This window comes from Cephus cinctus, unplaced genomic scaffold (genome assembly GCF_000341935.2).
Source record: "Cephus cinctus unplaced genomic scaffold, Ccin1 Ccin1_scaffold0404, whole genome shotgun sequence".
NCBI classification, from domain to species: Eukaryota; Metazoa; Arthropoda; class Insecta; order Hymenoptera; family Cephidae; genus Cephus; species Cephus cinctus.
This window is the reverse complement of record NW_014333088.1, coordinates 274,084-298,592: the sequence shown is the minus strand read 5'-3', so window position 1 is coordinate 298,592 and position 24,509 is coordinate 274,084. Positions and strand designations below refer to the sequence as shown.

The window sequence follows — 24,509 nt, the reverse complement described above, 5'->3', positions numbered from 1 at the left end:
TGGAAGATTCAGTAATTCACATAAAGCGAGACTCTCGTAAGCCGAAGATACTGCTATTATTGTTGCTACTGTTACTGCTGTCGTTGCTGCTGTTGCTTCTTCCAATCACGATCCCGCTGCTCGCCTGAGCGATCATGTCAGACAAAGAATCTTCGTGCGAGTGAAAGGACGACAGAGATAAATTCAAAGAGGATTCCGACCCCCTCGAAGATGGTATGGAGGTCATGGTTATGAAGAATGACTTCTAGGAAGTTTATAACGAATTCGGAATGCCGATCGGTGCCAAGGTAGGTATCACAGTTACATTTGTATTATCGTGCTCTTTTTACTGTGTTCACTCAGATCTTATATAAGTTCATACAGTTTTATGGATTTCTTTTCCTTGCCAATCCGCGGCTCATCGGTTGGACAATTATTCCTCTTCGTTAACTTGCCTAGCATGCTATCCAGCTTGCCCTTGTTGCTGCTCATTTGCTTATTTATATTTGACATTGAGAAATTCTGCATTTCGATCATCATATCTTTGCTCCTTTCGGTTGTCGTTGTTTTAGGATATCTAAATGAGATAAAAGATAAATAGATAATGATACTGCAACGATAAAGATAATCGTATATATATCTGAGTAATTGATATTTCTACATACCGAGCAAACAAATCTATAAGAGTCAAGGTGCTGGAGGCTGCAGGTATTATTGTTGTTTTTTCAGGTACGGTATACCTCAAATGTCTCTCCTTTGATTTCTTAAAATTCTGACTTGTTGGTTACCTTCAGTAAGTAACTTTGAGTCATAGGTTGTTACACCTGTCTCAGCAGCAACTATCTTATTACGTGAAGAAAAACAAATCGATCTGTTAAATAAATTAAGATAACCTTCGTATCTCCAATACGCCTCCACCACGTGATAAAACCGTTATCTCTTTATCATCGACCCCCACCGTACCGTCTAACTTTTGTCGTAAAATTTTTTCTCTGACTCCAATAATTGTCAATATATTATAATAATCTTTTTTTCCTATGATGACTGCTCTATTTATTACTATCGCCGAATCAATAACATTAAAGCTGGATATTCATACGGACGCCGGTATTCGAACACAGTACTTCGATTAGTCGATTGTCCATGACGGTGGCGGAAAGAAATTCCTCATTTTTCATCAATTAATAACCTGTGTTTGAGCTGGCGTCTATAAATATGAATATCCGACTTAACCAAAGAATGATCGTGCAATTATGTCCTTTTGAAAAGCATTGAATTAGAGTGTCCCAGACAGTCGACGCGCTCACTTCCGGTTAAGAGGTAAAAGCAACCCACTTATCGTTACATAATTAATTATCATTTTTACAGAAGGACTGTACTTTTTTTATAGACTGATGAAAGAAAAATTATTTTTCTTATTCGTAGAGCCAAAAATTCTAATAAAAATCTCCCATCTTGAGTCAGAGGACGCGAATGTTGTTTCCCTGTATAAATATGGCACTTATAGTTGTCTTTTCGTTTTTATCAACTCGAAAACAATTGGCCGCCGAGATCTGAAATCTCCATGATTAATTAATTATCGATTAGGTTAGTGATTTTATTAGCACTCGCCGTTTTATCATTGCGGATTAATTTGTGAATTATAAATGAGAGTATAAGTATGATTTTTAAGGTTGTAATTTTTAATGAATTCTTGTTATTCGTCTCATCGCTAAGCCACCCTTATCAATATCGATTTTGTCACTATTATTATCTTGGCGATAACGTCCACCGTTTAAAAAGATATCTGGAAAAGGTAATCCGTAGAGGCATTTCTAATTGTCAATGATTTTTTTGCCAAACGGAAATTTTCCGGCGGATTCCTATGGACACGTCTCATATCAGAAGTTAAGAGTATACTTATTTCATACGTTGTGTAAAAGGATCATATTTGCTGGAGGATTATAATTTTCTAGTGCTAATTAGCAGTTTGACATGAAAACTGCTTAGCTAATTGCCACCTATGGATAATTGGTGCTTTCAGGTATATTGACGTTCATAATTATTCGTTTAGACTTTTTTTAGTATTATCTGGTTCGTAATAGATTGTTTGAGAGTTGTGATTAAACAATGAAGGCAAAATTATCCTATTGGCTTTTCTCTGTTATTATTACCATCCCATAAGAAAATTTATTTATTTTTTTCTAAACCCACGAATTTATAAACTTCAATATGATAAGAGATTATAGATCTAGTACGACTGACATTTTTTGTTGTAATTCAAAAACTTTCAAATACCTTACATCTTCAGGCATCTCAATAGTGTATAATAGAGTGTATATCATGGCACAAACATCATATCTATTTTTCTCATGATGTATATAATAGTGCACCACTACGATTTGACATCTCAATAGCGAACAGATCTATCAATAAATCTCTGAATAGGGAAAAAGTTTATTCATTTCTTTAGTCTCATTTTCAATTCAGTGACCAATTGGCGAAAAGCAATTTGCTGTTGTCGGCAACGAAAAAACTCGTCGATTCGTCACTTAATTCTTACTCGCAGCGGTAATTTTAAAAAATGGAAGAAATATTTTTGATTTCACAGATTTTAAGTCCAGAGTTCGTTAACTATTAAGAGGCATGACTGTATCTTGTTTTTTGAATTATTACTTGTACTAATTCTCTTAGAATATTTCTAGTAGAAATTTTATTATGAAAATCAAGGGCCTGTCGAGGTCCTTACAAGACTCGAACTGAACCATTGGGGTCCTGGCCAGGCCCTGAACTTACACAGGAAAATTTCTACCAAAAGTTTCATACAAATTATACTTCTAGTGACATGGTATTTCGTAAAATAGAACATTTAAGACGAATAAATAACAATATTTTCTTCTGCAGCGAACTCAATCGGTTATCCATAGACTTACAATTCCTATAAAACAATATGGATTGCATTATTATGATAGAATTGGAGACAAGATTATTTATGCGTATACTTATACTAGTTAACCCTTTGCAAACGGGACTTTCTGACGCACGGCGGTCCATCTTACCACGTGGTTTGACATAAGATTTGTTAAATAAGAAAATAGTCGTTTTTTTTTTTTTTTTTGAAAGAAAGGGCCATACTGATACCCAGTGCAGGGCAGATTGTTACGTGCCTGCACGGGTTTTACGAAATTTCGTAAAAAGGATCGAGCACCTGTTCGCAGACACCAGTTCACAAAAGGTTAACGGAAGTATCTGGAAATATCTATGTTGAATTAAACTCGATATACAACTGGATGTTTAAAGCAAGAACAAATCCATGCCAAATGAGATAAGGTAACGTAAGAAGAAGGCTTTTCTTTTGGACTTTGCCAAAAAGTATCAGAGTCATCAGAGCAGCTACCCATTGCACGCAGGATGCTGCTAGTCCCTAAATACAAAGAAGGAAATATATAAAAAAATTTAACAAATTTCAGGTGTCAAGAGGAAAATAAAATGTGTATTTAATAAATTAGACAATTATTTAATTGCAAGATAGACAGAGTAGAGATTTCTTTTTTTTTTATCTGTTCAGTGCGGCTTCGTGCCGTCTCGAGAACAAATGCTAGATGAAATACTAATTATTTGCAAAAATACTGATCAGACATTCAGACATTCGGTCTCTTTGATTGAAGTTTTAATATTTGCGATGCCACGAGACATGTTTAATTCGTTTGTTTTCTGTAATCACTAAAACCTCAATGCATAAACTCGGCTTAACTAGGTTATTAGCCAATCAGACACTTGCATATTGAAGATAAACGGATGTTGTGGGTCGAACCGCGTTAAAACAAAAGGGGCCTTAATCACCTTTATTTAATTGATCGACTTCTATTGTGAGCCAGAGAGTGATGAAAAATTTATGTTACAAGAAAATGTAAAAGTTTGAGAAAAAGATTCGAAGTGAAAATGAAAAAAGGAATAGAAGTTGTGTCTTTATTAATTAAACTTTTTTTTGTTAATAGGAATTCATTTGATTTCTCTTACCAACTCGCGTGACTCCGTTTCGAAGAAAAGTATGAACCACGCATAACTGGCGGCCAACTGAATTACGTTGAATGATTGAGGCAAAATTAAATTACAAAATCCGTTTCCAACCTTCCAGACGAGATACGAGGCTGCGCCTATGAGGATGTACGAGAGCGAGTAGAATGGTTTTGATAAGTTTTCTTTTGGAAACCATACGGGTCGTCCGAGATACTGGAAATATATTTTTTACGGATAAATAAATTAATGTTTTTTATACTCGAAAACTTAAATTTGTGGGAATTTTATTATAGAAGAAATAAAAATGAGATGCTTTATCTACCAATAAAATTCTCATCGTAATTATTTACACGTGACTGACGCACTTTGTTTCTTAAGTTTTTGGAAAGTTACCACTAATATGTACAGTGTCGAAGCAAAATATTGAAAAAAAAAAAAAAAAAAAAATTATTCAACTTTTTTCTTCAAAGCATAACCACTGATTATTTTATCTATTTTGAAACTAAGTTATCCAAATAATCTAATAAACCACGAAACATGAAATTTTCAACTCGTTCACTAATTATCAGTACGCACTTCAATATACGACCAGTGAACGTAGCACCCAATGATGACCCATCCGATGATCGTAGGACACAAAATGGAAAACAGCAATCCAAAAAATCCAATGATTGGTTCTTTGGGTGGCGGTCTATTTCCACCCCCTTTATTAGCCGACATTTTTCTCAAAAACGATATTCAAACCAAACGAAAAAGTTTGTAGGTTTCTTCACGGCTTATCGTAACAGTATGAACCCGGTGTAGTTTCCGCGCGAATATATCGCTGGCTTATCTCTTTCTCAAAATTTTCAGCGCGTCATTTTGCCCGATAACACCGTTACTCCATGCATCAACGCTGATAAATAATTTTCAAGCGATAAAAAGATAACCGCAAGTTGATCACGGCGATCAATTCTCAACAATAACGATGTTGCTTTTACGCCATCTTAACACTTAATTGAATATTCCTATTTTCATCTCGTCTTTTTATTGCATTTCTTTCAAATCAATTTCAAGCACACCTCTATACTTATTCGTCTACCCATACACGAGATGAGACACTATCTTTTTTCTTTTTGTATCTTTCTTAGTAGTACATGATAATTTTCCTTTCTTTCGTTTTTCTTATATTATCATATTGCAAAATATCTTTACTGAATAATTGCAAAGCATTGATTTACGCGTCTTTTCTTCGACGCGGTTCAATGCATAAACTCAGTTCAACTATCGTATCAGCCAATCCGCTACTTGCAAAGATAAACGGGGTTTATACATTGAACCGCGTTTAAAAAAAAAAAACGAGTTTTAGTGAACTGGAAGGCAGAGCAAGCAAAGGAATAAAATATCATTGTCTTCTTTGAAAAGAGATATCGTTATCTACAATACAATGGCAAGGAATCAAATTTAAAACTAAGAAGTCAAATATTTTCAATAGCTCAAAATTACACGTCTGGTTATGTCAGTCATTTATTATACAATAGTGGATTATAGCGGATAAAAAGAAATTTTTTTTTTATTGAAAAAACTGAACGCTTCTGTATATCGGCCATTAATTTTGGTACGATGAACTATTTTATCACTCCAATCGGTTATTCATCCGAGATGCTTTTGGAATTAGATCACGTTCAAATTGAGTCAACTAATATTTAGGTGGAATTCTGTATTTCAATTATAAATTACATTACACCTACAAAGTAATTGATATAAAAAATTGAGCTTAAGTAATTTAGTATAAATATAAAATAGACACAAGAAGTAGACACTACTTTTAAGTTGCTTCCGAGGAAAATAGCTAGCTCTACATGGCACTTATAATTAACTCTGACAATTTTCCCTGGATAATTACGCCCCATGAAAGTGTCGGGTAAACTATTTAATGAATGATGAGCGGAAATTTTCATGAAACCATTGCGCAAGACCCTTACGTACTCTCTACCTTACATTGAACCCCTTAGTAGAGATACGCAAAATCCCTTAGTCCGAAAGGGTACCTGCAATAGTTACGAGGTGATTGGTAAAAATAAAGAAATAAAAAATTCGAATATTGAAAATTAAAAATAAGCGATAATCATTCGTTTTGTATTTTTTGGTATTTTCAAAATTTTTAACAAACGTCCGCTTTCTTATAATTTTTTTATACGTGTGATTCGGAGTAATCTATATTATCTTATCTTTTATTATTGAATAATTTATATTTCAGTATCTTACCCATCCATCTTCTCCATACGTATGAATCATGGAAAGAAATGAGGACATTGATTATGCTATAAACGCCAATCGCTGGGCCTTAATTTTTTGCGGACTTTGGCCCTATCACGAAATCCAAAATCCACCGCGTCTCTTTTCCAAAATTATGTCCATCTTGCTATATATATTATCAGCAAACATTTATTTATCGCAATTTACTGCCTTGTACGAAGTCTTGGGCAATCGTGATGAACTCATTGACAATTTAACGTACAGTCTCGTTATACCATTTATGCAACTGAAAAGCATCGTCGGTCGTATGCAGCTGGACAAATTTCGTACTTTGTATTTGCAATTGTATACCGATTGGCACGAGGTATCGTTGAATAAAAAAAATGAGGTATGCAAAGTAACTATTATGTTTTATCAATTTTTATTTTTAAGAAATTGCATTTTTTCGAATATATACTTATATATTTTTATCAATTTCCAGAACGATTCGGAAATTTTTGAAAAACGCAAAATCATGAGAGCATATGCAAAATCGGGCCGATATCTATGCATTGGCTTGACAATAATGATGTACGCGACAGCTGCATTTTTTTTTGCTGAACCTATATACTATCTGATCGTTGAAAGAAGAACAAATATAGCAGAACGTTATTTTCCGTATCCGTCGTCGTACGGTACCGATTTGATGAAGGAGACGCCATTTTTCGAGGTTTTGTCATGGATGCAAATAATCGGTGGCAATTTTTGTCTCACTGCCAATTACGCGACTGATAGCTCAATTACTGTGACGCTACTTCATCTTTGCGGCCAATTAGAGGTGCTTGCTAACGCTTGGCGGGATTTGTTCAAAATTACTGGGAACGATAAGAAACTTATTAATTATCAAGTACAAGAACTTGTCAAACGCCACTTGCATCTTATCAAGTGAGACATCAATCGGTCATTTGTATTATTATTTTTTATATGTACTTTAGTGGAGGCACTTTTTTTCTTGCCATATGACATGTTAACCTATTTGGCCTGTCAGACTTCGCACCACCACTGGATGGTTAAACTTATAAGCTAGTGGGGCCCAGTCTGATACCACTTTATCAGATGTGCATACCTTGTTTCCTTTTTTTATGGCTGTCTCCTTCAATAAGTAGATTGCGCCAATGAGCTACACAGCCTTATGGACGTACAGTGTGTGCAAGAAAGAAAATATGATTTCTTATTTCGAGGACTGACATAGTATCTACTACTGGTTCTACTGTTTTATGTGTTTCACCCTCTAGTGGTAGCACTGTTTTCGTGCTATACAAAATGATACATATTGGGTCTGTCAGACCTCGCACCATCATTGGACGATTAAACTTGAGCTAAGTGCCCATGACAGAGGGCGCCACTGTACCAGTCGTGGATTCCATAAGAAATTATATTTTTGTTTCTATGTTACACACGCTGTATTTCCGTAAGAGTGTCCTCGACTGATACAGTCTCTACGACTGGGCCCCCACTGGGTTCAACCGACATGTGTGAAAATAATACATTTCTTGAGAATCTATTGTTTGTGCGCACCTACAGATTGGCCAAACTTGTTGAGAATACGTTCACGATGATTATATTTCTCCAATTGATGATCAGCTCAATTTTAATTGCCTTGATCGGATTCAATTTTGTACAGGTCAGTTGACAAATTTGTTGATTCGATTAATCATTGATTGATATTGAACATTTCCATTTAAGATGTTACAAAATTTGTGGACCTTGTTTCTTTAAAAATATCATTTGTTCTGTTGATTTTGGTTTTTTAGTCTCTTCAAAAATCCGACTTCCTTCAGTTTTCATTGATGATCAGCTACATGATCTCCCAATCCTTGTTTGTTTTCCTCTATTGCTACAGTGGTCAGAAATTACGTGATCAAAGTATAGCCATCAGCACTGGCATTTATATGTCCAATTGGGATGATATGTTGACGTCGCATGTTGGTAATGATTTTATTATTGTTATGATGAGGTCACAAAGACAGCTGGGCATTACAGCTGCTAATTTATACACGATGGATTATTCAATGTTTATGAACGTGAGTACTGACAATCTTTTTATTGATAAGGAGCAAATGGAAAACGTAAATATTTTGTGCATTCGTTTTGTGCACGTTAATCACAGTTCTGAATAATTGATGAATTATAGCTAGATTGGAATTTCAAAAATTAAATTAAATTCGTGACAAAACAATGGAGTTTTACGAATGCCCTAGAAATTCTTGAACTTAAAAACACAAATAAAGGTTTTTCATAGCGAATGCACGAAATTGCGAATTCATTCGAAATTGCAACTTCGAGCAAAACGAAGTACATTTACGGCATCGATTCTCTTAACAAAATTTCCCATTGCCAATGATTCTTTGCCAAAGGTAATTTGTGGTAAATCGATATAAGTCAATGGAAAAACTTTCGTATGTCTCATAATTTTTGGACACCCTGTATAGTTCAAGCTCTTTCTGAGATCCAATTGATATTTTTAACATTATAGATTCTCAAAACAGCTGGTTCATACGTGTCCATTCTACGTGCGATGTACTAGAAAATTAAATTTTTCAACAATGCAGAATAACGCAAACAATTAATACGAATGTAGGAAAATGTGAGCATTGTAAATTATACTAGCAGTAAGTAAGGAACTGATAGAAAGAATTGCTTATTCTCAAATTCACTAATGAATACATTGACTATAAAATCTTTCAGAATATAACGATATTTTGATTATTTTTTTTACAGAGAAAAACTGATACTGCACATATTTGGCAATATCATAAAATAATATTTAATAAAATTATTTTGCAAAATGGTAATATAAGAAGGAGAAAGTAAAGAAAATTACCATGTGCTGTTATGTATATAAAAAAAAAGAAAAAAAAAATGTATCTCGTCCTGTGTATGGGTACACGAACAAGTATGTGTGTGCTTGAGATTGATTTGAAAGAAATGCAATGAAGAGAAAAAATGAAAATAGAAATATTCAATTAGGTGTTAAAATGGCATAAAAGCAATGACGTCATTGTCGAGAATTGATCGCCGTGATCGAAATGTTTCGTTATCTTTTTATCGTTTGAAAATTATTTATCAGCGTTGATACATGGAGTAACGATGTTATCGGGCAAAATCGCTCATTGAAAATTTTAAGGAGATAAGCCAGTGATATATTTGCGCGGAAACTACACCGGGTTCATACTGTTGCGATAAGCCGTGAAGAGACCGTCAAACTTTTTCCATTCGTTGGAATTTCATTTTTGAGAAAAATGTCGGCTAACACAGGGGATGGAAATAAACCGCCACCCAAAGAACAAATCATTGAATTTTTTGGATTGCTGTTCTCCATCTTGTGTCCTACAATCATCGGATGGGTCATCATTTGGTACTTGGAGGAACGGTGGTACTTGAATGTGCGTAAAGATAATTTATGAACATGTCGGAAATAGTATGACTGATCCTTACATTACTTTTTGGACTTTCTTTTTTATTCGCAATATTTTACTTCTACATTGTGAACGTTAGTGATAACTTTTCGAAACTTTAAAAACAAAGTGCTTCAGATACGTGTAAAGTGCAGGATTTAACCTTTGTTGACAGCTGAAAGCATCTCATTTTTATTTCTCCCACAAATTTAGTAATTTTTTTTCTTCTCAGAAATTTAGTCTTCCGAGTATTGGCCATTTTTTCAATTGCATAAAAGCATTAAAAAAAAAAGAAAAAATCAAAATTTATCTCCACATTTTTATTTTTAATATTTCCAGTCTATTTTAGAACCCGGATGGTATCCAACAATGGAAATAACATACCCATTATTCTCGGGCTCGTACGTTCTCATAGGAGCAGCCTCGTATCTTATCTGGAAGGTTGGAAGTGGATTTTGTGGTTTAGTTTTGCCACAATTGTTCAACGCAGTTCAATTGCTTGCCAGTTATGCGTGGTTCATACTTTTTTACAGGCAGCGATCACTTGTGTTGGTAAGAAAAATAAAACAATCAGTTCCTATTAAAAAAAAAAGTTTAGTTCATAAATACATCATTTCTTTCCCTTTTTCATTTTCAATTCGAAATTTTTTTATCTAAACTTTCACATTATTATACAGAGCGATTAAAGAATACGAAAGAATTAAACGTGTCTCGTAGCATAGCAAATATTAAAACTACAATGAAAGTGACCGATTGGCCCGATAAAAATGTCTGATCAGTATTCTTGCAAACAGTCAGTAATTTATCTAGCATGTATTCTCGAGACGGCACAAAGTCGAACTGAACAAATAAAAAAAGGAAATCTACTATGTCCATCTTGCAATTAAACAATTGTCTAATTTATTAAATACACATTTTATTTTCCCCTATACAACTGAATTTTTTAAATTTTTAAATATTCCCTTTCTTGTATTTAGGGACTCGCAGCATCCAGCGTGCAATGGTTAGCTGCTCTGGTGACTCTGATACTTTTTGGCAAAGTCCAAAAGAAAAGCCTTCTTCTTACGTCACCATATCTCATTTGGCATGGAGTTGTTCTTGCCTTAAACATCCAGTTGTACATCGAGTATCGTTTAACATAGGTATTTTCAAATACGTCCGTTAACCTTCTGTGAACTGGTCTCTGCGAACAGTTGCCCAAGCCTTTTTATCGTTCTGAACGCGTGGTGACATATAATCGCCCGAAATTTCGTAAAACCAGTGCAGGCACGTAACAATCTGCTCTGCACTAGTATGACCCTTTTGATCGGAAAAAAAATACTATTTTCTTATCTAACAAATCTTATATCAAACCGCCGTGCGGTTGAAAGTCCCGTTTGCAAAGGGTTAAATAGTATAATTGTATGTAGAAATAATCTTGTCTCCAATTTCATCATAATAATGCAATTCATATCGATTTATAGCAATTATAAGCCGAGGATTAACCGATCGAGCTCGCTGCAGAAAAAAATTATTATTTATCCGCTTTGAAGATGTTTTGTAATTGTTTGATCAAATACTATGTCACTAAGTAAAGAACGAATTGTATGAAGCTCTTAATAGAAAGTTTCCTATATAAAAGCAAGCGTGTAAAGAGTTCGAGTCCGAGTGTGAGAGAAAAGAATGGATGGAATCAACGCGACATCCACAGGATTACAAGAGCAAGCGCAAACAGCAAAATAAACGTGAACACTATTCTGCGTTTTCATTTACAGTCCATGGCAGATCCTGAGATCCCCCCCTCCCCCCGGGGGGGAAAAGCACGAAACGCAATTTCCTTACGGCTGTGTTTCACCCTACGCATATACATATATTTAACAAATAATATAAGAAACAATTCGATGCTGTTGATGGAGAAGATACTGTAAATACACTATAGAATGATAAATACACTTGTCATAAGTTATTCACAATTTATTCATAAACGGGCGTATCAATAATAGTTAATGTAGAAAGAAAAATATATATAGTTTATCTTAATTGTAAAATTATGTACGCACGGGGAACTTGTGTTAATGTTAATGATGTTACAAATTTATGAATGTAAGGGTAAAGGAAAGACAAATATAATCAAACGAGGTGTCACAAATGAATAAATAGGTACATTAATTAATGCAATAATTAAACAAATTTGTAAAATGATAGGAATTATTTACGTTAATCGAATAAATTATACAAAATTATTATACAAAATTCAAGTGAACTGTTATCGTTTTATAGGTGAACTTATTTTCCTCGTACTCCTCGTTATGATCTCTTTTTATAAGATTATTATTACTTATTTCGTAATATGAGATTCATAATGTCATTTCTCATTAGGCTTTATAAAATGTACGAGATAAGGCGCCGACACGCGAAAAATATTAAAGATATAATGTGTATAAATAACTTTTAGTTCATTTTTAGAAAAATACCTTTTACCCAATTACAAATTTTTAACTAAACATCGCATGGCGATATTCAAAATTATATTACTAAATAGTTTATATAACATGTGACACTTAACCCTTTGCGATCAGCAGATTTCGCGTTTGGGAGTACCAGCAGATCGGAGCAAATCTAGCGTTTCGCAGTTACTTTGTCGTACAGGATTTAAAGTCAATGTATGGACTTCTACGACGGTTTAAAAATGTCCCCGCTATGGGGACAGCGACCGCAAATAGTTGATAGAACTTTTATAGTGTTACGAGATTATTTAATTTTAAGAAATAAAAAATATTTTCGCACAGTGATATTGAATTTACTTAATTGGGATTCTTTTCATATTTTCCAATTGTCATAACGAATCTATGATTTTTAGGAAATTAATGATAATAATAGAAATACTTAAATAGTAAGAGGTTAATTTTTGACGTAGATTAGACATAAGTACAAAGTCAAATATAAATGCAGTCAAAAAGAATTGACAGAAAGAGATGGGAATTAAGAAGAAAAAAATAATCTCATTGAGTGCGAAGAACTTCGTAAAATTTACGAAGTAACATATTTGATTTAACTTTCACGGATTTTCGTAAACTATAGACGTATTCACTTATTTTTAATATACAATTTTCATTTTTTTTCGATTTCACAATAATGTAGTTAAATTTTAAATTGTATATCTCTTAAAAACTTTAATAGAGATTTTATTCCACGATGAATAAGTATACATAACGTTTTTGGCAAGGAGTTTTCTTTTTTTTTGCTTGAAAATACAGTATTATTTCAGATCTATGTATCTTTTGATCTATCAAAAGTTGGGTAAGATTATTCTTGTAGAAAATCTATTATTGAGGTTTCTTGTGTGGCATAGAAATAGATTATATGTGGTAATACTTTGCGAAATCAACTCTCTATTATAGTATAACCAGCGTGTGTAACTTTGTGAAAAATATTTTCACTTTTTACTCTTCAAGGTACACTTTTGGCATTTTAATAAAGTATACAGGAGTTTCCAATGGTTTACTTACGAATACAGTGTCTTTTCGATCCACTCCTCCATCGTGAAAGTAGCTGTATTTGTTTTGTCAGGATCTCTTTCTCTGAAGATATCTATAAAAAAGAAAATCAAATAAATTGATTATAAATCCAGAGCAAACTATGACGAAGTGCCAAACAACCTTATATAACTCACCGATCATTGTCTTCAGCTTGACTGTGCACATAATATAATCATCGAAGGTAATCATACTATCCTTAGTACCATATCGATGAACCAAAATGTTAAGAATGTGATTGTTCAAACGATATCCAGCACTATTCAAGGCTTGTCGAAGTTCAAATGCATTCAGGAAACCTGAACCATCTCTGTCGTACAATTTGAAGACAGCCTAAGAATGGTGAACGTATATTTTGAGTTACGCATTTACTATTTCATGTATACTAATTTACTCACCCTCCAATTCCTAATATCATTCCATAGCGATTTAAACTCTTCGAATCCCAGTTTGCCAGAATGATCCACATCGAGCATAGCAACCATGCTACGGCAGATATCCTTGCTGAATCCCTCGTTATGCATTTCTGCAACAATGAATCAAATTAATAATAACCCTAAAAATTTCAAACTTCCCTGAAATGCAAATAAAAAATTTGTGGTTAAACCAAAATCAATGACCCTCTACTCTCATGATGAAATCTTAATGAATAATACTCAACAGCATATACAGTAATACAGTAAAAGCAATAATGTCATTTAACGTAGCCATGAGGAGCGTAACAAAAGTCATAGGAGACGAAAGAGATGATCAAGGAAAATTGGATGAAGCATTCAGAATTGGATAAAGCTGTTAACTTGAAACTCAACCGTAATAAGACAAAAGTCTCATAATTGGACCTGGTATTAAGTGTCCATAGCTTCAGTGACGACCCTTACCTACAGTTTTATTGTATTGTTCATTATTACAAACAATACCACACAGCAGTGAGATGAGAGTGTCGATCATAGAACCATCGCCCGGTTGAGATTCTGTGTAGCTAGCTTCACTACGTCGTACCGAGGGTGGTAATTCTAACCCGCAACATACAGCTACATGTTAGCTAAACTTTTGACACAACATGCCTCTGTAGTCTTTAATATATAGTGGATTCGCAGCCATGTCGTATTCTTATAAACATCAGGATCAGTACTGGATTATTATATTTTGTTTGGTACTACATCAGCTATTGGGCTACTTTCACAAATGAGCAGGAGTATGGATTAGTATTGAAACTTTGCCATGTTATGATTTCTATGACAGTTAATTGCAAAAGCCACAAAGTAATATTTCAAACAATTGTCAAACAGCATAAGTGATTATTGCGATATCGCAATTTTCAATAAACCAATCGTAAGCCTTGGTTTGAAATAACCATATTAGCCCCTTAGCTGGAATACCAAAATTGGTTTAAGAGCTGAACCCCTTACCCAGGAAGCGTAAATGCATCCTCTGGCAGCTAAAGGGTTAAGATCAAATGAACAAAATTAACAACAAAAATAAAATTGATGTCTTGAAATTTTTGTATAAAATCCTACAAATATTTACCGATGAGAATGAATGAGATTTATTTGGAAAGCAAATAACTCTCATTGTTCCGATTATAATTCAATCACAAACTTGGGAAATCGCAAAGCTGAAAACTTCAAATTTCATCCTTTAAACTCCATTTTGACAAGACTACATTGTCTTTCGAAATTGAGAATGCTGGACAATTTACCTCGTTAAGCAACTCCGACAATGACCATAACTGCAAAAGCACAAGTAACAAAATTCTCTTTAAACCAATTAATAAATTGTGCTAAGCAATTGATATCGAATGAAACTGAAATAAAGAAATGAATCAGTTAAAGTGAATTTTGTAGCTTTATTACAAGCAAGACTTTTGTTGCAATACTTAAAAATACGTTGAGTGTACTGAATAAAGTACTTGTTACAAAGAATATATGTTAAAAAATTAAAAAAAAATATATTAACTATTTTTGTAGATTACCTTTTCTCATAGCATAATCCAAAATTTCTTTGAGTTCCATCCAGTCGACCTCCAAATCATCACCGGCGAGTTTCCTGAAGAAGTCGCGGACCTTCTCCTCATTTTTATCAGGCTCAGGTTGATCTTTAACCTGTAACCAACCGTAAAGTTTTAATTAATCAAAATCGTCATTAGTACATTCTCATTATATTATAATAGCCACACCCACAAATTAGCAATACTCACGCTATCATCGTGCTTGTCGTGATCACCGTGATAGTTAATCACCTAAAAGCCAAGCATTCCCATGGGTGCAGAGTGTCGTTAGTATAACTGTGTCAGCTTGTTAATTATTAATTAAGAGAGAAAGGGTGCACGAGTATTATATATACGATCATTCATTGTTAATTATCAATGGTGAAATGATTCATTATCATGGATCAAGTAAATAATAAGTTAGGATTATCCGATCAATCAATATTTGTAAACAGACGGCGTTAAAAAGTTTAATTAATCAATCATAAGTTTAACAGCTTAGCGTGTTGTCTACTTAAGCTCAATAACTATCTGGTCCTGTTAAGCATATAGCGTTCTAGTAACGTGCATTCGAATGTTAAATCATAGTGCACAAGAGCTTACCCGGTCGTCGACCTCTCCAATGCCAACTTCTTCGTCGTTTTCCCTGTTAAATGTGCCAGAATTATAAACATCTATTTTTTTAAATCAAAAGTAATTAATAAACAGCATCCTTCAAAAAGGCAGTGTCATTTTAAAAAATAAATTTTAGAATTATTCAAAATACTCACTCCATATTATTCTTGTTTTCGGAGAAGATTCTAAGTAGAAATTCGCCTTCTTCGTTAGGGTCGAAGGTACTGGGAACGATGCAGTAAACTCCTGGCGGTAATTTAAAACGGCAGCTAACCTCGCGGAGGTTAATAAATGACGGTGACTTGGCGACCGATATATTGTACTTGAAAAAATTAATGTCTAAAGGCTTCGGTAGTCTATCTGGATATTGTAGCTGCAATGAAGACGTTTCCACGTAGTAATGGGACAATTTTTTAGACAGACTCAATTATGTAATGATTTAATTAATTACATGATAAATTGCAAATCCAATAGTTAGACAGTCTGCACCCATTCTTTTTTGGGCTCTTCGATTTTTCTGCATAAGCGCAACGATAACCGTACATTTATCGTCGCCCTCGTCAGGGTATTCCAAAGTGATACGGTATTGTGGATTGTGCCAGAAGGTCTCTACGAAATGAAATGACCTTAAATCAACTCGATAACTTATTATAATCTGTATAGATATATATACTGATTAAATATCTTATTATTTACCCAGAAAATTTCGGCAACCACCAGCTGTAACGCCGCGAACCCATTCACCCTCGAAAACGCTCATCTCCCATTTTTTCTTACCAGAATTTAGTTCATCCTCAGTCAAGGAGTCTGGATTCAAGTTACATATTTCCAGGTTGGTGAAATGCTGTTTAAAGTCTTGAAAAGACATCCAGAATTCACCGTCTACATCAAAGTTCAAGCCCAACTCGTCCTTTTCGTGGTCGGGGATGAATCGCCATTCTGGAGATCTATGATAGATGACAATATTTTTTTAATAGATAAAAACTTAATCACTATAATAGGATTCTCAACGTATTCGATGACGCATACGTTGCCAATAAACTTAAGTCATTATTCAATCATTATGTACTCAATACACGTCACAATCCATATAATACCAAAGGAATAGTGACGTGACTAGTAAAAATGAGTCACTATATATGAGTAAAATGAAAGATCCGTACTCAACTAATTACCTCAAGATCTTAAAGAAATGGAAAATTTCTGCAATCAATGATTAATCAATTGACTTACTGATCGCTCCATGGTCCATTCCATTCAGCTTCGTTACCCCAAGGATTCCGTAATCTTAACAAAGGAATCTTGCCGACCTGATTTGGTGTGGCAATGTCGACGTATTTCACTCTGGTAATACTGTAAGCATGTCCTCTTATAAGACCTTGAGGGGTTTCCGCTTCCAGAATGTTAGGATCGGGGTCCAGGGAGCAGCCCATTAAAGAGCTTCTCTCGTAAGCTTTTAAAAGAATGCTAAACAGATTTGGTGGTGTCTCATCCATCCTGTACATCTCAGTAACACCGCCTGTGAAATCTTCCATAGCCTCGCAAGTGGTGCCACCCTTAAGGGCCTCGTAAGAGCCATGGAGTTTTGCGTAAGCCTTCTCCAGGAGTGCACTCCAGAATTCATTGTGTTCTGCTGAACTTAGATACAGTAATCGACCATTATGAGTAGGTAGTCTATCGTCTATGACAACATCAACCCATCTACCGTATTGCCAGAATCTTTGGTAAAAGAAAATTTAATTATTTCTCTGGTGTTTGAGGAAATTGATTCTTCTCAAAGGAAGTAAAGCTTTACCGGAAGTGAAATATTCCTGCATAATTCTCCTCGAAACTTTGATCTTCAGGAACTACTTGAAAAAATAAGTTATGATGCATTGTCAAATTAGCTATCGCAGCCAGCAACCAGCAATCTCCTAATTCTCCTTGCTGAATATCGAATCTCGAAAAACCTTCTACGAAGAATTGCGGATTGTCTGCAATTTCCTGAAAATACCAGGTACGTTAGATTGAATTTCAACTGTAGTTCCAAATTATTAATTATTGTAAATATATATCTATAAATGTTTGTTGCTTACCATTGGCCTTCTCCATTCTATATATCGGTCTGGTCTCCTGGAGAAATATAGAGACGAATCCTCAGCAGGAAATTCAGGATCCTCGAAGAGTCTTCCCATAGATAAACATTCTTGACGTAGTTGATTAAAATCTTGTATTGCCCCACAAGGTCTAATTCCTGAACCTTTTTCTCCTAACTGTAAATACACAGTAAGGTTAAAAAATATTGAAAAGAAATAATTTCATTTCTCTCCAATATTACTGGCATACATTATAGCAAGATTTTCCAATATAATTTCCCTTCGTTTGAATAGGTTCATCAACATATGTAATTATTCTTTTGGTTTGAGTAGAAGTTTTAATAGGACAGTTCTTTGTATAATTAGGTAAAATATAAGAATTTTGATTAGCTTCATCAGATTCCGTTCTCTTATATAAAGGCTTATGATTAATGAAATTTTTATAGATTGTTGATGTATTCTGATTGAATTCATTAGTTAGCAAATTTTTGGTTTTTATTATCTGTGTTTGATCATTAGTATTGATGAAAGTTGTTTCCCGAACAATTTTCAAATCAGCTACACCATTCTTTTCGTAATTCATATAACGATAGTTTGAAGAACAATTCCAAAGTTTAGATTGTTTCATTTTTTATCACTGAATAAGAATTGACACTTTGCTTAGCTCGAAGTTTTTATCGTACTGAATTATTTCTAGGTTGTTATAAAAGAACGGATATGTTCCTGTGAAGCAGGATTGTGATAAGAAATATCAACAAGGAAGTTATGGTAATGCGATAGTAGTCAAGGATGATCAAAAACTAGAATTATAAATTTGGTGGCATGAGATTGCAGTATTAAGTATAATAAAGCATATACAGAAAAGTGAAACTATTTTACATTTTATTGATATTCATTATTAATACATGTAATCAGTAATATTGTCTACAGTCTATAACTCTTGGTATCTTGTAAAGAGATTTTCAATGTCTTACATTATTAAAAAACTTTAGACTCAGAAAGAACAAGAGCTGCCCTGTAATTGATCATGATATTACATAAAACAGAATAGTTTTAAATTGTTAATATATTAAATCTTAGGAGCAGTTAAAAAAAAAAACTCTTATAACATAAAATATTTTGTGTTATCAATGTAATTTCATTGGAGGTTTCTGTTATGTCTAGTACACATTGAATAAACTTTTCAGTATGAAGATCAAAATAGATGACCTAGTTTTACTGTTTGCTAATAAACTCTGGAGCTAAACTTTATAAAAAAATAAGGAAAAAAATAAATAATCATAAAGGTCCAAAAATACATTGCCATTATAACATGTGGAACAACAATTAATAAAGACTATAAATGTTCTTTGATAAAGATTTTTCAAACAAAGAAATACATTCTAACAAATAAAAATACAAAATTTGAAAACCAGGCATTTTCCAGAATTCTATTTAGAATCAAAACCAAAATTCATTGATAATTGCAATTCGTTAGAAAACCTGGAACAAATTGTATTATTCCATAAACTGTTAAAAATTTTACCATAGAATCTGCAAAAGTGTATTTAAAAAAAAGATAACACCAAAAGAAAAATATGGTATAAACAAATGCAGGTTTATTCCAAATGAAATTAATAGATTTCAAATCCCTAGCATGATATAAATTTCAGCAATATTTTCTTACCACTTTGATGTTAAAAAGCGAAGGTAAAATCCGCTTGACTTCAACAACTTTTTTAACAAAAACATCCAAACCGGTATCACCGGATTGCTGATAACTATTATTATACTCATTGTATCCTGAAGGATAATTTTCTCCACCATAATAATTATAGCCACTCATCCTGAATGCTCAGAAAGATCAACGAATAATGATAAGAAGTCAAATAATTAAATATTATAAAAAGAAAACTATCACTTCATAACACAAGCTGCCCAAATTTCTTAAAAGCTGCCTTCCAGCACTGTTAAATAAAGAGCAAGCTCCGTTATAAACTGACAGGATGCGGTCAGACGTTTACTGCAGCCTCATGTCGTCATTGAAAATATACAGTCGATACTACGCCCATGTTTCATCTCTCGCGAAAGAAGACTGTTCACTACCACTACGTCACACCACGTTGTGCAAAAGATAAATACTAAGGTGTGTTCAGGTCGTTTCGATTTTGCAAGATTATACATATAACGAAGATTTTAATGTTTAATCTATTTGTCAGCGCATTTGATGCATCGTTGTTTCACAGAAAGGTTACATTTAGAGATTATACGGATTTAGATACAAAGCACCGATACATATTATATCCGGCTGGTAATAGCTGATTGTAGTCGTGTTTGCGAGATGAGTAATGCAGTTTGAGAATGAAGGATATTTATAGCCACATTATATTCTGATTTCCAAAGCATAATTAAGCTTGTTAAAGGTCTTTGACATCCTTTCTGGTCATGGTCTTTTTCAAGAAAACCAATTTTTGTTACCTATGTACGTAAACCTATTTATCTATTTATTAGCACATTGGATAATGATGTAACCTGTTAATGCAGTTGGTAATGCAGATTATTTACCATCATCGTTAGAGGTTTGCTTTATCGATCGAGCATCTATTTGAATTTGAATTTTTACTTCACATTCTTTTCGATAGGTAAGTAGTGGTCCACAAGTTCAATGTGTTTTTCTGACAGCTCATAAACAATGCAATCCTTACCAAGTCACACGTGATTTTGCATAAGATGACAATAGTATATACTAGGTTATTCAGCCCAATCGGACCACTTGAATATGGCTTTACCATAGGACTCAAATGAGCGCGCTAATTTCAGGTGGTGGTATCTACTGAATAACCCTGTATACTAGAAAAGTATATATATTTCTGTAAAAAACCATGAAAATGCATACTTCATAACAGAAATCGTATGCAGAGCATGTATGGCATGCTAGAGACTTTTAAACTGAATACTCAATATTAATCAATACAAATACGGTACACGATAAGTAGTATCAAAAACTTGATATGTACATACAAGGTAATATCGATTATTTTTCTGCGAAGATAATTATTATTAATATAAATAAGCTAGTAACTTGAAACAAGTCTCTTTTAAGGTGTATATTAAGAAAAAAAAGTCAAGTGATGCAAAGTCGCCCAGAAAATGCGAAACATGTTAATCAAGATGTATGTTCTAGATGTTAATGAGGACACGAGAAAAAAATTAATGAAAAAATACGAGTGCAAGAGAAACTATCAATCATGCCAACTTCGCGATCTTCGTATTCTTCTAGTGTTTTCTTTATTTATTTCGAAATTCTTTCGTACGAATCCGACGTTTGAAATGTAAAAATTTAAAACATGGTCTTAAAAATACTGTACAGAATTCATTTGTGCTAAAATAATTTTTAATAAGTATATTACGCTAAGCAATGTACGTAATAGAATTTCATCACATTGCTATGATATTTACTAAAGAGACTTCACTGTAAATAAAAATTCTCCATCAATTACTCACTTCGACATGTTTAGCTGTCTCTTTAATTATTTCCGGCTCCTGTATTACCTCCGTGCTCCAGCCATAGTTCAAATTGTTTATCATTTTGAACAACAACACTTTTATCACTACAGCAATTTCAAAACCCAACTATAGATACACTTACGAATGCATCACCAGACTGAACCTACACAACATAATAAAGAGTTACTCAGCCACGTTTGCTCGAGAGTTGAAAATTCATAGACTCACAATCAGTAATCTGCTTCGCGTTGCCAATGAAATTCCAAGAATCACTCGTTCTTTTAGAATTCTAAGTAAACGTACAAAACGAAATAAAAACACGTGCCATTAAAAAGTGCCTCGCCGTTTTCAGGTTTGCAGAACAAATGCGAGTACAGTAATGCGAAACGTGACGTGGTATCCTGTTATTTAATATTACGTAATTAGTTTCTATATACTTTATTCAGAAACAGTTTCGTGTTTCTCTTCAGTGCATTACGGCAATATTAGTGTTACTCAGCATCTTTGCAACGAATTCGTCTATGATTATTGATCGTATTACTGTACTTGGCAGTTTGCCACGTTGTAAAGAGATCACTGAATGACATAAGTAAAATTTGTCAAAGCAAAAGAAACGAGTAAGGAACAAATTCTATTGACAAGTATTCGTTAAGCTTCTGTCGCCGTCAAACGTAAGACAGTTGTAGACTAAAATTCAATATAATCTATGAAGTGATATATTACGATTAAAGAAAACAAAGAGTGAGAAGTTAATTACACTGTATTGGCCTTGGCTATTAGTTCAACTATCCACTGCACTTCACCTTGATTGAATTCTTTTCTTTCTTTATATATGGTTGGCACTAATTAGGACCCTGGTCCGTTACAAGCGGCCACCCTTGATTGAATTGAAATGGCAGGAAGTAGTCTGATGAGTGTATAAAAGGATGTCGATATAACAAAAATACAAAAAAGTTCAACGAAACGTCGTCTCATCTGTACGAGAGTCGCACAGTTACTGCTGAAAAACCCCTTGGATATTGGTAAGAACGAATCCATACGATTATACACGAAGTATACCGAAGTAAATCTGAAGCTATGAAGAAGTCGTTATACAATTTACGTAATAATTGGAAAATACCGCCTGTCATTTGTTGAAAAAAAGAATTGTACCGCTTTTATGTAATTAGGTGAAAACGATGGCGCGCGTGTTTAATAACCTAGAACTTTTGTTTGGTGAATACACATTGTAGGAATTTATGGCATTATTCAAATACATATATTTGCCTTCTTTACATATGTCGAAAGAAATTCAATGCATATTAGTTTTGATATAATTGTTGAAGGGAAATAATTGGTTCCTGCTGCCATTTATTCTTTTTCCCCGAAGACTGCCATCTGTGAGAAATATTAAACAACAGCAGGCATTTCTGGATTGTCGGTTCGTTCTTATTTATCTACTCAGTGGTATAAATTGATTTTATGTTCCTGATGGATAAACATTTATCGACATATCAAAACATATTTGATCTAAAACAAACCAGAAAATACCATGTGTACAGCATGCATAATTTGTTTTGCTTTAGATGGAAATTCCAGGAGTTAAAAATAACTTTGAATAAAGACCGGAGGAACTTCTACAGCTTATGTGCTGTCGGTTATCTAGATTAACTCTATAAATAAATAAATGAGCCTGTGGAAGAAATTTTCATGAACAGAATGCAAGATAATTCTTGGCAGCGAATCAATATACAAAAGCCTAATATTTATATATGTTTAGCAATATAAACTGCTGTAGATCTTTCGTGATTCAGAATAATTTTTTCTCATTTCTTTTCGAAGAAGAAGAGAAATGAATAGACTGTAGCTTAAGGAAACTTCTCACAGAAGCGGGGTTTGAAATAGCTTATACTAAAAATATATTAATCGACGAACGTCTGGCATTGCCAGAAAGGAATCCATCTCGAAGGTTTGGAACAGATCCAAGAAACTTTTGAAAAAAAAACCTGTAAACCGTAACTTAACTTAAAGGATTTCAAAAATCCTTCAATCTCAGTTCACAGCAAACTTTTCAATATCTCTAAACATTTGTAAGCTAAGTGTCTTAGAAACGAAAAAGTCACCTAAATATCAGATTCCACTGTAACCGTAAATTTTTGTAATATGAAATTCAAAATGAAATTCAAAATCTTATTACTTACTTTGAAAACAGCGTTAGCTGGATGAAGAACATCACCCGAACCGGAAATCCCGCCACGTAGTACTCTGGAGAGTAGTCTGTACTTGCCTAAAGTTTCCCATACATCGTCTGGTAATTTCAAAAGTGCAGGATCGCTAATTGACGTAGTAAAAAGAAAATATTTATGAAAATTTGTAAAACAATCCAAAACGTCCATTACTTCTCAAAGCATTTATTTAACGTCAATAATTTCGATCATCATTGACTTTTTAAACGAAACTAAAATCATTTCTTTTCTTATTTTCCAAAATTCGACTTACCCCTTAAAAAATTTTGTTGTCTTAATATCCCCATTATTGGACTCTATTGCTCTCGTGTAGAAATAACTATAATTAGGCATTGTTAAATAATGAATTATTATCGATTATTAATTGTAAATATAATCTGATCGACCTATACCAGCAAAAAGCTTTCTTACAGGGGACAGTGAGTGGCAAAACATGCCGTCTATAACCGAAGAAAGCTACTAGCACATTTGAATTCGTAAAGCACAAACGGTTTGCCACTCTGCCAGCAAGAAACACCGCTGTCTTTATGTGTATTATATATTTAGACGAGATACAAGAATATAGAGTCTGCTTTTGCGCTGATACTTTCTCAACAATTGTGAAAGGCACTGTAGTGCCAGCAAGAACCACGTCTGTCATTATGCGGATCATACATTTTGATAAGATATGATTGTATCTTCAAAATTTGAACAAAGTATCACCGCAAAATCAGATTAAATTCTTTTATCTCGTCTAAATGTGTGTATAATGCAAAAAAAAAATAGGCCTGTTTCTTGCTGGCACTATAGTGCCTTTCAAATTTGTTCACCATATTCTTAGGACTATAGTATAATTTTGTCGTGAAGCTTTTTAAACAATTTTGTAGAGACTCTGCAGTGCAAACGGTCAATTTTTTCACTGTAATCCCAACAAGTTCATATCCACAGGCATATCCGTTAGAAAAGGAAATCGA

At 33.7% G+C, this 24,509-nt stretch overlaps 5 protein-coding genes across 11 annotated transcripts; 2 read left to right on the top strand and 3 right to left on the bottom strand.

The window, feature by feature from the left end:
* Positions 1-2,213: 2,213 nt before the first annotated feature.
* LOC107267480 (translocator protein-like) lies at positions 2,214-4,783 on the bottom strand. The gene is made up of 3 exons (XM_025084763.1): positions 4,555-4,783; positions 3,979-4,191; positions 2,214-3,382 (listed from the first exon to the last, which is right to left on the bottom strand). Exons 1-3 carry the CDS (start codon positions 4,696-4,698, stop codon positions 3,218-3,220), a joined length of 522 nt encoding a protein of 173 aa, XP_024940531.1. The 5' UTR covers positions 4,699-4,783; the 3' UTR covers positions 2,214-3,217.
* Positions 4,784-5,737: 954 nt separating this feature from the next.
* On the top strand, positions 5,738-7,428 carry LOC107267447. The gene has a single exon (XM_015739187.2). The coding sequence runs from the start codon at positions 6,254-6,256 to the stop codon at positions 7,142-7,144; it is 891 nt and encodes a 296-aa protein (XP_015594673.2). The 5' UTR covers positions 5,738-6,253; the 3' UTR covers positions 7,145-7,428.
* Positions 7,429-7,582: 154 nt separating this feature from the next.
* Positions 7,583-11,822, top strand: LOC107267487. The gene is made up of 5 exons (XM_025084794.1): positions 7,583-7,879; positions 8,010-8,279; positions 9,993-10,205; positions 10,631-10,795; positions 11,117-11,822. The coding sequence occupies exons 1-4, from the start codon at positions 7,727-7,729 to the stop codon at positions 10,793-10,795; spliced, it is 801 nt and encodes a 266-aa protein (XP_024940562.1). The 5' UTR covers positions 7,583-7,726; the 3' UTR covers positions 11,117-11,822.
* Positions 11,823-12,091: 269 nt separating this feature from the next.
* On the bottom strand, positions 12,092-21,903 carry LOC107267486 (calpain-A). 6 transcript variants are annotated; one of them, XM_015739286.2, is made up of 15 exons: positions 21,560-21,903; positions 21,329-21,494; positions 17,846-18,022; positions 17,566-17,753; positions 17,004-17,489; positions 16,467-16,717; positions 16,222-16,379; positions 15,926-16,143; positions 15,759-15,801; positions 15,366-15,407; positions 15,141-15,270; positions 14,047-14,181; positions 13,567-13,694; positions 13,306-13,501; positions 12,092-13,223 (listed from the first exon to the last, which is right to left on the bottom strand). In XM_015739286.2, exons 2-15 carry the CDS (start codon positions 21,410-21,412, stop codon positions 13,138-13,140), a joined length of 2,322 nt encoding a protein of 773 aa, XP_015594772.1. In that variant the 5' UTR covers positions 21,413-21,494; positions 21,560-21,903; the 3' UTR covers positions 12,092-13,137. The 6 variants fall into 6 exon arrangements, with proteins under 6 accessions (XP_015594772.1, XP_015594767.1, XP_015594763.1 ...); XM_015739281.2 differs by lacking the exons at positions 21,329-21,494; positions 21,560-21,903 and adding an exon at positions 19,512-20,124; XM_015739277.2 differs by lacking the exons at positions 21,329-21,494; positions 21,560-21,903 and adding an exon at positions 18,096-18,514.
* Positions 21,503-24,500, bottom strand: LOC107267489. Of its 2 annotated transcripts, none has more exons than XM_025084795.1 (4): positions 23,949-24,500; positions 23,810-23,875; positions 23,512-23,644; positions 21,503-21,620 (listed from the first exon to the last, which is right to left on the bottom strand). In XM_025084795.1, the coding sequence occupies exons 1-4, from the start codon at positions 24,206-24,208 to the stop codon at positions 21,519-21,521; spliced, it is 561 nt and encodes a 186-aa protein (XP_024940563.1). In that variant the 5' UTR covers positions 24,209-24,500; the 3' UTR covers positions 21,503-21,518. The 2 variants fall into 2 exon arrangements, with proteins under 2 accessions (XP_024940563.1, XP_015594783.2); XM_015739297.2 differs by lacking the exon at positions 21,503-21,620 and adding an exon at positions 22,718-22,840.
* Between the last annotated feature and the right edge of the window lie 9 nt (positions 24,501-24,509).

Coding starts and splice junctions, on each gene's coding strand:
- LOC107267480 (XM_025084763.1), bottom strand. CDS start 4,698: ATGTCGGCTAATAAAGGGGGTGGAAATAGACCGCCACCCAAAGAACCA. Junction 4,192..4,554: donor TTCACTGGTCGTATATTGAA/GTGCGTACTGAT, acceptor ATATATTTCCAG/TATCTCGGACGACCCGTATG. Junction 3,383..3,978: donor AAACGGAGTCACGCGAGTTG/GTAAGAGAAATC, acceptor CTTTGTATTTAG/GGACTAGCAGCATCCTGCGT.
- LOC107267447 (XM_015739187.2), top strand. CDS start 6,254: ATGGAAAGAAATGAGGACATTGATTATGCTATAAACGCCAATCGCTGG.
- LOC107267487 (XM_025084794.1), top strand. CDS start 7,727: ATGTGTGAAAATAATACATTTCTTGAGAATCTATTGTTTGTGCGCACC. Junction 7,880..8,009: donor TCGGATTCAATTTTGTACAG/GTCAGTTGACAA, acceptor TTGGTTTTTTAG/TCTCTTCAAAAATCCGACTT. Junction 8,280..9,992: donor ATTATTCAATGTTTATGAAC/GTGAGTACTGAC, acceptor TAATATTTCCAG/TCTATTTTAGAACCCGGATG.
- LOC107267486 (XM_015739277.2), bottom strand. CDS start 18,473: ATGAAACAATCTAAACTTTGGAATTGTTCTTCAAACTATCGTTATATG. Junction 13,502..13,566: donor ATGATATTAGGAATTGGAGG/GTGAGTAAATTA, acceptor CACCATTCTTAG/GCTGTCTTCAAATTGTACGA. Junction 13,224..13,305: donor CAAGCTGAAGACAATGATCG/GTGAGTTATATA, acceptor TCTTTTTTATAG/ATATCTTCAGAGAAAGAGAT.
- LOC107267489 (XM_025084795.1), bottom strand. CDS start 24,208: ATGATCCGCATAATGACAGACGTGGTTCTTGCTGGCACTACAGTGCCT. Junction 23,645..23,809: donor ACAACAAAATTTTTTAAGGG/GTAAGTCGAATT, acceptor TACGTCAATTAG/CGATCCTGCACTTTTGAAAT. Junction 21,621..23,511: donor CAGCTAACGCTGTTTTCAAA/GTAAGTAATAAG, acceptor ACGTTTACTTAG/AATTCTAAAAGAACGAGTGA.